This window comes from Alligator mississippiensis, chromosome 8 (assembly GCF_030867095.1).
Source record: "Alligator mississippiensis isolate rAllMis1 chromosome 8, rAllMis1, whole genome shotgun sequence".
Classification (NCBI taxonomy): Eukaryota; Metazoa; Chordata; order Crocodylia; family Alligatoridae; genus Alligator; species Alligator mississippiensis.
The window spans coordinates 70,739,978-70,754,365 of NC_081831.1; the positions used below are offsets into that span (position 1 = coordinate 70,739,978).

General features: G+C 42.3%; 1 protein-coding gene across 3 annotated transcripts in view; it reads left to right on the plus strand.

Annotated features, from left to right (window-relative positions):
- TENM1 (teneurin transmembrane protein 1) overlaps nucleotides 1–14,388 on the plus strand; it is a 1,265,690-nt gene that overhangs the window by 1,035,312 nt on the left and 215,990 nt on the right. For 2 of the 3 annotated variants that reach the window (XM_059732824.1, XM_059732825.1), the window contains one exon: nucleotides 4,752–4,992. In XM_059732824.1, the coding sequence (XP_059588807.1) occupies nucleotides 4,752–4,992 (241 nt within the window). Of the gene's footprint in view, nucleotides 1–4,751; nucleotides 4,993–14,388 lie in introns of those variants that run through there. The other variant, XM_059732827.1, reaches the window with a different exon arrangement.

A 14,388-nucleotide genomic window follows, 5' to 3' on the forward strand; every position in this document is an offset into this window, starting at 1 on the left:
TAAATATTGGGAAGGTTGGGTAAGGTCCCTCTACTGAAAATGCTGTGTCCAAAATTTTAGAAGCTGTTAATACTTAGATATCAGGGTATAGGATTTACTGAGACTAATTATTACATGAAAGAGCCTTACTAGATTGTGAGAGGTCTGGACTGTTGACTTCAGTGATTTAATTTACTGAGGTCTCCAATTTTCTAATATGCTTAGAAATGCTTTTCTGTTATATACAAACTAATATTATAGTATAAACCTTCATAGCGCTATAGAATTCTGCCTTGATAAAAGATCGATGAAATTAAAAGGATTAAAGCAAAGCCTTGACAGCTCTGCTTACCACAGCATAATAAGATGTTAGGCCATGGACACAGAATGGTTTAACCCATACAAAGAGAGAGCCCGGGTCCTAAAAGGTAATATAGATGTGATGCAACCCCTAAAATCGATATAGCAACACCACAAAAATGGGCTTTTTATTCCCAGATGAATTGGGCAAATTCATTGTGCTTTTAAGAGCCATGACTTCATTTTTTGCTTATATGTCTTTTCTCCCCAAGTCAGCCAGTTGGTATACTAACTGCCTTCCCACACTGTTTTGCACCTTCTCCAAACAGTCCGCTCCGGCTACCTTTCTGAGCTCCACTTGTCCGAGGCCATGAGAACCCAACGTCACTTTCCACGTGAAATCCTGGCATATGGCCAGATTCTGCCCCTTTCTGATCAGACATGCCAGAGAGTGAGATCTTAGGTTGCTTACAGATGTGGTGGGGCGGGGAGGTGAGGAGAGGAACAGCGCATGCCCACAAGAAGCATCACATTAGTTTGACCCAACTTGCCCAATGTCTGTATAGAGCACGTGCTTCAGCAGAGCTTTTTGTTGCTTTTATCTACTAGCTAAGTCAATCAGCTAGTAGATAAAAGTGCCAAAAAGCCCCGCTGAAGCATGCAATCTATGCAGACACTGGGGAGCCAGTCAAATTAATGTGCTTCCTCTTCCAGGAAGGCACTGTTTTGTTTTTGGTTTTTTATTTGGGGTTTTGTTCTTTGTTTTTTTGTTTGGGGGGGAGGGAGGGTCACATCTGTCAGCGGTCTTAGAGACCTGCCTTGCACCTTCATCTCTACAACCTCACAACCTCTTTGCACCACTGAGTGGCATGGATATATTCCTCCTTTTTGCACTCTAGGGAGAGGCAAAGGTCTAGTGGCTGCAGATGTGTACAGCTCTGGTCCTCCAGATAGCTGCAAGTCATTATCGGCAATTACAAGGAGTACAAGGGGACATGCCACATCAGTCACTGCTCATGCTCTATTTGTGCCTCAGCTCCTTACTAAAAAGAGCTGGATGGGATCTTGTTTGCTGATGCCAGGATCACACTACACTTTATGATAGGTTTTGGGACTCACTCGCCACAGAAAGTTGGGAGGGAGTCTGAGAGCCAGGACCTCTTTGCCCTTAGAGAGCGTGTGTGTTTAGCCCATGTTTCAGAGCAGACCATGCTGTCCCTGCCTTCCTTGTCAGTTGCCACCACCAACATTGCTCTCATGAGCAGTAAAGATTTGGCACATGAAAGTAACTGTGCTGAGGGAGCTTGCATGGCAAAGCATGACAGTGAAAGGGGACAGTCAATAAGGAGCAACGTACAGCAGGCAGCTGTGGTCATCACAAGGGAAACTCTGGACCTGATGAGAAGCAAAATCCAGTTCAAACCATAAAAGCAGTGCACTATGCTAGATGGTATGATCAAGGAGTTGACATTGCTGCAGTCCTTGCTTGGCCCTTGCTTGAATCATCTTCCAGCTGACTCAATCCAATCCTAGTAGGGGCTGCTACAGTTGCTCAAAAACACCTCTGTCTGGAACAAGTCATACATTTGTGGTTGTACAGTGAACACAGCTTCTCTGCGGCAGACAGGAATGGGGCTTTCCATTCCGCTGGCTTGATGCCCTGCCACTCTGGCCCTCAAGGATCCCTAACTGGTAATGGACCAAAATGTTTCTCTCCTCTACAGATCTGGGCCTCATCCAACATTAAATGCCTGAAGGACCCCAGAAATTTGCACCACTGTTTTTTCTCCATTTACATATAGCTTGTTTCCCCCATTCACATTTACCCATTGCTGTTTATTACCTTTTTACCTCCCTATTTTAAAGTCTGTCCCAGCTTGCACTGCTTAGATTTGGGCCTCTTCAAAAAACAAACTTTTTTTGCTGGTTCAGTAGCTTCATTATTCATTTCATCCAGCACCTAGAAAACCAATTGGTTCTTACTCAGTGACCTAAAACTTGTGAGACCAGCAGGCCAAATACACTTTACAGGCAATTAAAGGAGCTGCCCACCCAGAAGCTGCAAATTTCAGGATAAATACAAATTGCATCCCTGTGAAAGGGGGAGAGGAAATCCAAAAGAATAACCTGCACCCCCTGCTTACCTTGGTGAAAGCGGTGCACGAAAGCTGCAAACCAGGACCAGTATGGTGTTTCTGGAGCAACCTCGCACTCCGGATTGGCAGAGAGGAAGCTGCTAAGAGGTACTTTTGGCTCCGGCGATGGACCTAGGGGGGAAGCCTGCGGTGTGCCAAGGAGGCAGAGATTTGAGATGGGAGATAGGTCAGGGGTGTTCAAGAAGGCTGTGGAGGGAGTGAGAGGTCCAGGCTCTTGGGCGTTTCCCACACAGGACCCTACCCCTCTGCTGAGGTGAACGCCTGGCACAGGGTTCGATTGCAGGACTTTTGATACTTTGGGAAGAGAGCCTGTGAGGTGGAGGTTCTCCTTGGGTGGCGAAGATCAAGGTAGTGAATTGGACTGATGCTACCAGAGAGAGATCCCCTCTAAAAAGAGATTGAAGATTATAGCGGTGGTTGCTGCCATTTTTCTGTTATAGTTTTGTGAAGATTGAGTTACATATTGCCCCAGGGGTCACCCATCCAGGGAAAGGACCCTCAACCAGGGCAGGTCCGAGCATCTATGGCCTGGTAGGACTCTAGAAGAGGGAGAGCCATGTCAGGAATTGGCTTTCGGCCAGGCTACTGCCAAGGGCTGCTGTTTGACCTGTTTCAATGGGGCAACATCAATAGGCCCTGGCACAGATCATTGCTCAGAGGCAGGAAATGGTTAGGGTGGGGTGAAGAAACCAGGGTGGTTGAGGTTGGGAAGGTCACTTGATGGGGAAATGTCTCCCAGTACTGTAACATCAAAGTTTTGGCAGGCGAGAGGAAACATCTAGCAGGAGACCTGAGTGATGCATTCCTGGCCCCCACCCTGCTGCCGCTGGTGGGCTGAGGGTCAGCTAGGAAGGGCCTTAGGCCTTACAACACCTATAGGCGGCACAATCCCTGTAGAAGTATAGCAAAAGTAAAGGTACTAGTGCTACCAAAGAGCTTGCCAGCCTCTGCCCAAACAAGCTAGCAGCTGTATTCTTGCATAAGTACACAGGAAGGGCGTCACATGAAGCCTGTCGATCACACCCACCTCAGTGATCCCCAGCACAGAAGGGATACGTGTCAGCTTACAGGTGTGAAACAGGGCAAAGGTGTCAGGTTTTATTGCGGTATAAATAGGGTTTAAGTCCACAAAGGGTTAATAAAACATTATTTCGAAACTTTTCGAAAGGGGGGGCGAACACATTTTCACTGGCAGCAGCAACAGCACATGCAAATGCAAGGCACTTTGCGGGAGGGAATCTAGGGACCGGGAGGGTTTCAGGTAAGTAGCATGACTGTTCTTTGTGTTGCATCTGGCAGCAACTTTTCTGGCTTTTGTTAGCTTCTTGTTAATGAAGCTATTACTGTAACCTTTAAAAGGAAATGACAGTGTCTTGATGCCTCCTCTGAGAAATGCCTTTGCTCTCTCCCTCATATTTTTTCTCCTTTCAATATTGTTCCTGCCTCAGATGCTTTGGAGGCCTTTGGAGGTGAGCGGTGGGAGCAAGATGTTTAGTGTGCCTTCAAGGCAACAATACCGGCATCAGGGCAATGCTTCAAACTCTTGTTGGGCAGCAACAGAACCAATAAATAACAGGGCCGTGATTATACCCACACAACAGTCTTCTTTTACAGCACCTATTAAGAGCTTCATTCGCTTTACAGTCTAGGCTGACGGCTTCAAACTCACTACCAGCCCCTCTGCCTTCAACAGCCGTAAAACCTTCTCTCCAGGTGTCTGTGTCGTTATTGCTTCACTGGCAGTCTCCATTAAAACTTTTCCCAAGTCTAATTTACAAATACATTAATGCAGTAGTAGAAATCTGTTAACCGTATTTCATGGAAGATGTTTGTTGCTTGGTGGTTTTGAAGAGGGCTTGACTGAATTATTCTCTGTTTTGATTTGAAGTGCAGGATGTTTATTCTTATAATGTGTCTGTTCCTTTCACAGGTATTTTCCTAAATGGGATTTACAGCTGATGAAATCAGATGGTTTCTCTGCTGCAACTCAATGTCAGCCTGATTTATTTGTTCTGTACCCCCAAAAAAAAAAGTTGCGCCTATGACAAATTACATGAGTGCTGCTTCATTTATTTTAACCACTGCAGCACTGACGAATTTACATATAAATTCAAATCTTGATTCTTTATTTCATAAGAGTATTTTAAATCAATTCATATGTTACAACACAAATTTACAGACGGACTGAACTTGCTACATGATTGGTTGCGTGATGCAGTAATGCTGTTAAGTAGAGTATTGCACTGTCCTGATTGATGTTTTAAAATAATAACGCTACGGATTTGTTTGTTCTCACCGATTTTGTTTTCTTTTCAGAAATGCCGGGCAGCCCACACAACCAGTTCACGTTTCGACCGCTCCCGCCCCCGCCCCCACCACCACATGCGTGCACCTGCAGCAGAAAACCACCTCCAACAGCGGATTCTCTCCAGAGAAGATCAATGACAACTCGCAGCCAGCCCAGTCCAGCTGCTCCAACCCCCCCAACCGGTACACAGGATTCTGTGCATCTGCACAACAGCTGGGTCTTGAATAGTAATATACCACTGGAGACCAGGTATAACAACTCGCTCTACAAACTTTGTGTAGAAGTTGGGGAAGGGGCTAAAAGGGTATGGGATGAAGTAAGCAAACGATAGGATTGAAAGGAATGATCCCTTTGTAATTCAGGCACACGCGAAACTTGTTCAATGAGAATCTAGTGTTGTTGACATTATCACGTGTTTACCCCTAGATCACTAAGGCTTATAAAAGCCCACATTTTGAAAAACGCTGGGGGTATTTGACTGCTCAAGAAGTATGTACTGCATGCCTGTTTTTGACTTTCATGCAAACATCTTTGCGCCCATGCAGCTCCATCTTGTGGGCTCCTAAGAGACAGTTCACAATATCAGCGAAACTCGGCAGGTAAGAGAAGTCATTGCACTCCAGAGCTTCTAAAGTCACTCAGCCTTTGGTCTTTGGGAAGCAATTCCCAAGGAATTCATTATTCTCTGTTCAGCTGTACATGTAAACCTCCAGGATAGCCTCACAGGTGCACGTACAAAAGAAGGCCAAAATGGTTTGTGGTTTCGGAAATGATTACAGAGACAATACAGCATGGATAGTGCAAGACTTAGTCCTGAAAAAAAAAGAAAATGCTGTAGTAAGGGTTCAGACCTTAGACAGTTTATCTAAATAACCTACCCTGAAAACTTATAAGCGTGCAAATAAAATAAATCTTTGATTCAAAAAGAATCTGCAATGTAAAACGCCTTCATTCGGCCATCAGATACTTGGGCACGGCTTTCTCTGGGCACGGCTTATCTGGGTTGGCCCAAAGCTTTCTGTTTCATGTGAACAATAGCTAATTTTATGGCCATTAGTTAGATGTGTGCCCACAGACAGACCTCTTGAGTAAATTATATCTAAAATTTTGCCCAACCTTTTCCTTCCCTGAGAAAACATTGTGGGTTTGACACAGGGTATGTTCAGATGAGGTTTGCTTTGACTCTTCAATTTTTTCTCAAAAGACAGAAAGTGTAACCCATAATTAAAACTGTTGCACTGAGTTTACCTAGATCTGACCCTAAAATTGTAATATAACATGTACAAAAAATGGTTTCCTTTCATAAGTGTAGAAGCACCTTTCAGTATTTTCAACAGTGTAGCTATTAACTCATGGCAATAACTGGTTTTCTTGCAATAAGATGAGATTGTTTTGGCCTTATTCATAAAAAGCAAAATACTGTTTTAAATAGATAGGCTGCTAAAATACCAGTGTCACTTTGAATAAGTCACTCTCCTCTGAAAGGGCATAAATTAGACCTGAGAGGAGAGGCTCATTAATTGCTTTCATAGTCTCTTTCTGAGTTAAGATTTTGGCATGTTACTTGCTTAAGAAATCTGTCATGTTTAATTCCAGATAAAGAATCAAGAAGTAAAACTTCTTTTGAAATCAGATGAATTCACAAATTTAGTTTTTGGTCATAATATGATCATTCTTTTTGTAAATAGTACAGCATACCCAGGTTGTTTTTCTGATGCTCCTATTGAATTTCACAATTAACCACATTTTTCCATATTTCATAATACAAGCTTTTACATAAGAACTAGGCCGAAGGAAACCATGCTTACTTGGGGGCAATTCAGTAGAACACAGCTGAGAACAAATTGTAGAGAGTAGTTAAACCACCAAATACGTGTTTTTCAAGTACCTACAATATATACAAGTACATTTCCATTCTCGTTCTGTTACTTCACAAATGAATATTAAAAATCAGTAATATAAGCCAGTGATATATAGTTGGTATTAGAATTTCTGATTAAATTTATTTCCATAAAGAAAGGTCCCCATTGGTTCCCTTGAAGTAAGGATTAGCATTTACTTTAAGAAGCCAATCCAATCGTTAGCATACTAAGAACTTTTCCATTGAATTTAATGGACATTCTTTCAGGTCTTCGGCAGTATTGCTTCATCATAGTTCATTTTCTCTTTTTCAGACCTTTCTGTTACGGAAAATAATTTAATTATACTTCTTGTTCAGCTCTTTTCATTTTGCTGACTCTGATTCTACAAACTTCCTATTGACTATAGCCAACCATGAAGGCAGCTCTATAGTCTAATTGAAAGTAATTGGTTACTGATGACAGCACTATGCTTGGAGTTAGTGGTTCAAGGTTGATGAGACTATGTGGATTTGTTTTCCTTGAATGACAAAGGGCCTTGTTACACATTAGTTTTAGGCAGCTCCTGGAGCTCTTAACCCCTGGATTATCCACAGATTAACACCTCAAACTAGTTTTAAACACACTTTAGGGAGCTTAAAGTTATCCCACTCCAGGGCTGGTTTATCTCTGTTTCATGTTACCCAGCTCATGTTCCATTAATGTGTGGCCATTCCCCACAGATGAGCTGCCCAAGTTGCAGTCCTCCAACATCCCAGGATATAGTGTCCCCTCTTCCACCCTCCTGTTCTGTGTGGACAAACTTTCCACGTCCTGAACTCTACTGCCCAGGGGGGCAGTTATGGCACCAAGCTAACTCCCTTTCCTGCCTCAGGGGTGTAATCCCTTGCATAGAGCCTGCAGAGCACAGGCCAACTAGCCAAGTCTCAGGGCGTGGATAAATGTGGGAGTGCGGTGTAGGGCAGGCTTGGTGGGAACAAGGTAGGGGGCCAGATTGGATCCCAGTAAGCTGGGGTTTCTGTTCTAAGGCAGGGGTACTAGCTCCCCCAAAAGTGCCTTCCCTCACTGCTACCACCTCTGATCCACCCCGCGAAGCATGACCAGCATGCTCCACACCCTGATCCCAAATCCCAATTTATTAAAACATGACACCTTCTTTAATTTACTTTCTCTTTATTTCTTTTTTAAATTTTTTTTTTTTACTTCTTTATATTTTATCCTTCAGTGGCTGGCTTCCTTCATTTCCCCACCCTTTCCCCACCTGTTTCCTTCTACCTCCCATTTCATTACCCATCCTCATCCCAGTAACTCTCTGCCTCCCAGCTTCTTGTCTCCCCACCACGTCCCTTCCAACCCATGTCTCACACATCCTCACCTAGACCAGGGGTAGAAGCCCATCGTGGTTCACCAGCCCTGTAGTATCAGCTCACAGCTGTTGCTCCTAGTCAGGCGCCTACTCACCAGCCCTCTAATGGCGAGTCATAGCTGAACAAGTGGGGGACAGTCAGAGAAGGTTTTTAGGTGTGACTGCTACAAACTCAAGCTGCCGCTAACACCAGTCAACAACTGAGCAGCTCAAAGTGCAATGTGTAACAAGGCCTGAAGTCTGGGAGCTTTCTACAATCATATTCCTGAGCTAAAATGTTTTTAGTGACTATCTTGGTTGACCTTCGGTAGCTTCTGAGAGCTGTCTCTGATCTCTTATGAAATCAAGTACAGGCCTATATAATGGTTAAGTATAATCTCACACCTATTCTTTTGACTAAATATGGGAGTTATTTGGAGACAATAATATGATCCAGGAATGAAAGTAGCAGATAGAAAGTCTATAGCATGCAAACCAGCCTTAGAGAAAAGAGGTGTTAATGACTTGCTTTTCCACCTTCACTGGGGTGATTAGAAGATTAATTACCATTATATCTGGGTTTTCTCTCTACCCACAGCTCAGATAAAAATAATTGTGCAGAATGAAATCAAACATGGTAATGGCCAGGTGTTCTTGTGCTAAAACTTTGATCATCCCCAAATCTACCTAATAATATGTGTAGGCAGAATTTATTTTTTATTCAGAACATTTGCATTCAAATAGTAGATTAGTTTATAAATGTAATAACTGGGCAAAAATCAGAATGCATATGATCAGCACTTTTTTCCAACTGTATCTCATGTTAATTCATAAACAGCACCATAATTTACAAAATTTAGCAATGACCATATAGATTTAGAGACTTTTGTTTCAGAAACAAAAGCACTTCCTAGAACTACTCATGTGACTTATAAATCCTGTTTCCTACTGACGGTCAGAAATGAAGCAGGTTTCTGTGCCAGTGGTTCTCAATCTTTTTTCAACTCAAGACACCCATTGGAATATGTCAGCTTTAAGTTTTCACTCTTTTTTTTTTTACTTAGAAAATATACTGGAGCAATTCTTCTGTTTTAAAGAACTCAGAAAGACCACGACAGGTCAGAATGTTTTTAATACTGTGGGTTGCTATTTGAAATCTCTATTTATCTTGTGAATCATATTTGAACACCTAACAGCGCTAACATTGTGTGGCACCCCACAGGACCCTCAAAAGGATGTCAAGGCACCCCAGAGTGGCTCACCAGTGCCCTGGTTGAGAATCACTGTTCTAAGCCTCCTCCTGGTAGAGATGTAATATATCACATGAACATGAAAAAAAGATCCATGGCTCCAAAAATAAATTCAGCATACTGTGGTTAGAAATGTTCTCTTCTGTAATTAGACTGTGAAGAGTTTTACATTGAAAAGGATAGATTTAAAGGAGTAGACAATGAGGCACTACATTTTAGAAATTTCCCGATGGTGGTATACCTCACATTTATTATTTTATTATAACTATGCAAACAAATGCTACTGCTAAGTCTTGCTTCTTTGTTAAGATCACCAAATGATTTACAAATATAAATAGTTCATCTTCCCTTGCCAAGGCACAAACTGTTACTCGTTTTCATTGGGCAGAGAGCTAAAGTGACTTGTACGTCCAAGCAGCGCAAGGCAGAGACATACAGAGATTCTGTAAGATGACTTTGCTCAGGCTGTCTCCAAAACCAGAATCAGGATAGCCGTGTTAGCACTGTATTGTGCCTACGCTAATAAATGCCACAGTGTTAATTAGTCTGAGCCCTTTGACATGCTAACCTGGCTATACTGCTTCCACCCAGAGCTAGTAAGAAACAAGTGAAAACAGGAAAAAGGAGCATCTCAAGAGGAGAAGGCATAACAACTGCTAGGTGACAAAGAAATAGGAGCAAGTGTGTGTCCAGCAGATTGGACTGCCAATTGAGTGAGATGCAAGTGTCCAGGATTATAATATGGACGCACCTGTGCGTGTACCATGTCCTCACATAGTCGCATACAAAACTGAAAACAATTTATTCACTGTTAAAATGACATATGAACGTGCAGTAATTTCCTTGCAGTGCTGAGAGAATACTTTGCAACTGTTACCAACCTAAGACTGAAATGATCTCTCACCACAAAAAACACAGGAACCACTGATACTCTTTTTTAGCAGAATAATATTATAGGTCTCTTCCATAAATTGATTTTTTTCTCCCCCAGGATAAAGTACTCACAACCTATTGCCTATTCCCTTCCTTTCCACTAAAATAATTATGTTTTTCAGGTTTCATAGATACTTTCCTCTAATCTTTCAAATCTTATGATTTACAGTGCCATATATTGTCATTATCTCTGACAGCCCCATCTCAACGTAGCTTATTGCTTTTTATGGGGTACATTTTAAACTCAGACAACTCAGTAAAGCATGTTTTTCATCTTTTCCATGCCCTGTTAGTTGACTCAATATTTTTATATAAGTATTCCACTTCTGTTTTGTTTTTCTGGTGTTTTGGTATAGCTTTTTCAGTAAGCTCCAAAGAAAAAGGGGGGGGGGGAAATGACACTTTAAAATGTGGATTCTAACTGTAACACTTATCTTGGTCATCTCCATATTATGTTATTGTGCCCTTTTCATGGATAAACCATATAGATTACACTTTTGGATGGGCTTATGGGCTTATTTCAAGTATAATTTTGCATTTATTTTATCCAAAGGTCTAGACTGACATTAATCTATAACCTTCCTGTTCTATTACTCAGAGTATCAAATGCTGCTTTATTTTGATTTCCTCTGAAGTGTTTATTTTCATTTTGGTTTTTGTACTTAAGCATTTTCACACATTTGCCTGTTTTCTTGTTTTTTCTCCCAATCAAATTTCTTATCTAGTTCCTCTAACCCATTTAGCCCATGTTGGTGCTAAGGTTAGTTGCTTGCTGAATGGCATTGAAATCTCCCCTTTAGTAAAATGGTGATGCTCCAAATACTGTGCCGATTTCAGCATAAATTAAACAACCTTGTTACCCTGATAATAATAGTGAAGTACCTGACTGTGAACCTGAGATTCAGATTCGTTGAAGCCATGTAGTGTGGATATGGCTTTAATGTCTAAAAAATGCAGGGGAAATTAAAATCTAAGTGGGTCTGTTCAGTCTCCATAGCATTAATATCAGAAAGAAGTAATGCTCAGGACTTTTTTTAGGATCCTTGGATTTCCATTTTTCTATGGACACCATCTCGTTCACGATGCAGTCTAATGTCAGTAGAAATCGTATGATTATCACTTACCAAGACATTTAGCCATTACTAGTATACTACCTTGTTCTTATGTGAGCACTCCATAAGCAAAATCAATTTGCCTGTGCAACACTCACATACATGGCCTTCCAGGATCCAGAAAGCTGCATATTGGTCGGGCTGTGTCCCTGTAATGCTGAAGGATGAAATCAAGAAAAATCTCTCCCAACTTCAGAAGGCAAAATAACCTGAGTGGTGGGAATCTGTTGTGCCTTTTCATCTGTGATGCCGGGAAGTGAGCAGGATATGAACCCAGCCCAGTGAACAAGGAAGGGGAAGAATCTTTAGCCTGTTGGAGACCCATCTCTCCTTTTGTCCGAGGTCTCTTCTTGAGCTCTGCCAACATGACAGCAATTTAAACAAATTCTTCTGTGTCTGACTAGCTGTCGGAATAGAATCATTATCACCAGGATGTCCTCAGTTCGTTGTCTCCTCCATTATCATTGCTGTGCATCTTTGGGGTAGAAGTAAAGAAGCAGATTTGGATGACTGGGTAAGGTGAAAATCAACATTACAGAACCTTTTCCACAGCAAATAAAACCTCCGCAACTCCATAGGCAGGGAGGCATGTGACACTCATAAACCAGCAGGTAGGGAGACAATTACTGTCTGGCCAGTGTCCTTCATCAATAACTTATTTGTGAAGGAAGCCTATGTCTGAGTTAATATTAACTTACCCTTTAATGTAGCGTGATTTTATTTCTCATGATCTTTCTTTTACATAGTATTGTTCAGTATCTGTTACTCTGACATGTCTCTTGTATTTTGTCATTTTCTGTCTAATTAAACAGTAAATCTAACCTCTCTAGAGACGGATCATATTTAAAAAAGATATGTGGCAAGGGTTAGAAATTCAGTTGGAAAGCCCCATGTGCTTTCATTGCAAAAAAACAAAAGATCTGAAAATATTTCAAATTTCCGTATTGTAAAAAATATTGAAAGCTGTAAATATCACCACAAACTTAAGCTAAGAAGTTGTAAATATGACCCTAAATTTAATAATGCAGGAAGTAAAAGCCATTTATGGAAATAAAAATATAAAAAATTGTCAGCTACAATGAGATGCAATTTTAATGTTTCCAGCTATAGCACTTGAGGTTTCTTCTTCTCTTGAATAATTTAGAATTCAGTCACTATGGACAATAAACCTTTTAAATTGTTCAGGTACCCCACAGCAGTTTTTTCTTTGAGAGAAGGTCAAATTTCATCTCCACTGGAACAGAAAAATAAATATTTTGGATGTATAGACATTTTAATCCTGTCTCAACTGATAGTTTGAAACATCAGACTCTAGGTTCCATCTGCTCATTAACTTGTATAATGGAATAGCATATAACATAATAAATGAGAGTTGAAATATATGTGCGTATTCTATAATAATTCCATAGTAACTCCCAGTATGCCTGGTACCCTTCCATAAAAAACAAGTTCCATTTAATAGAAGTGAAATAACATAAATATCATTTTAGAAGGAAAAAGATGACATCAGATTAATTGAGAATGGGCTTATTTGGTTTGAAAAATAGGAGATATCTATATCAAGCCCACAGACTAATAGTAAATAGGAATTTTTGCCAAAGTCTACTCTAGTAGGAGTTGCTTAGTACATTAGGATGATTCGGAAGCTGTTTCCAAGAAACAGATAAACCCTTGAAATCCTACTACTAGGCAAAGTATTTTAGAAAATGAAATAATATTAAGGATGTGTATTGTGTTATATGCCTTACAAGTGTGATCATTTGAAATTAATATTAGCTTCAGTTAACTCACAGCATGGCTGTTGTTTGTACCTTTGAGTTTGTGGATATTTCTTGATACCTCCTGTTGAAGACAATGAAAAGATTTAATTGACTTCAATGAAAATTGAATTGCCAATTTAACCAGTGTCAGAGCTGGGATTAGAATTTAGAAATTTGTTTGGTTTTGTTTTGGGTTTTTACCAAATTGCCCTCATTCTGAATCTACAAAACCATTGCTAAGCAACTTATTGAGGAAGTTCAGGTTGTTGCTTACCAGTTATTGATTACCAGAGATCCTGGTTTTCCTTGATAAAAAAAAAATTGCAAATTCTCTGATAAAATCCCCAAAGTACACAATTGAAATGAAACACCACTATATAGTGTAATGTAAGTATCAATTGAACGCAATGCTTTATTGATATATTTACAATATTAAAGCAATTTGGAAGCCTACCAGTGCCTTAGTCTCTATAGTAAAATAAATTCTGAGTACCAATAAATTTTGGTATTTGATTTGGGGTATTTTAACATGGAAAATCAGAGCTCCCCCTGCACCCTTAGCTCACCAGGATGCAGGTCCAGGTCCCTCCCTCCCCACCCAAAGCCCCCAGCCCTGCTGGCACCCCTCACCCTCCACCCACAGCCCCCTTTTCCCCCCAGTCCTGCTGGAGGGGGCCCCCAGCTGCCAGCGGTATGGGGCCAGGGACCCAGGTCCGCAGCCCCCTGCCCTCCACAGCAGCGCCCGAGCCCCAGCTGGCACCCGCAGGAGGTGGTGGCTGCTGCAGCCCAAGTGCCTGGCGCCCCCTCCCCCACAGGTGGCAGAGCCAGACTGGAGCCCATGAGGAGTGGCGGGTGTGGGCTGCCCACTGCGGGCTCAGCGTTCCTGTCCTGCTGCCCTCCCCTGGGGCCTCCACAGTCCAGCGGGTGGGACCTGGCATGGCAGGCCAGAGCAGGGTCAGGTGGGGAAGCTTCTTGACACTATGAGCTCCACATTGCCTTGGTGACGTGTCCCCTGCCCGCCCTGGAGCAATGAGGGGCACAATCCTGTGCCACTCTCCCTGCTGCTGCAAGGCAAGCAGGGGGCACCTCTCCAGGGCAGCACGGAGCTCACAGCGGTGGCATGAGCCTTCCCACCCAGCCCTGCTCTGCCGTCCCACACTGGGTCCCACCCATCAGGTTGTGAAGGCCCAAGGGGAGAGCAGCAGAGCAGAGAACCCAAGCCTGCAGCAGGTAGCCTGCACCTGCCCCATGCACAGATTTGGGGGGCACAGGTCCCCCCTGCCCCACTGGAAGTGCATGCAGCAGCGGGGAACTGCCCCCCCGCCCCGGACAAGCCACCTGCAGCTGCATCTCACTCCATGCTGGGGCCCAGTGGCTGTGCATTAG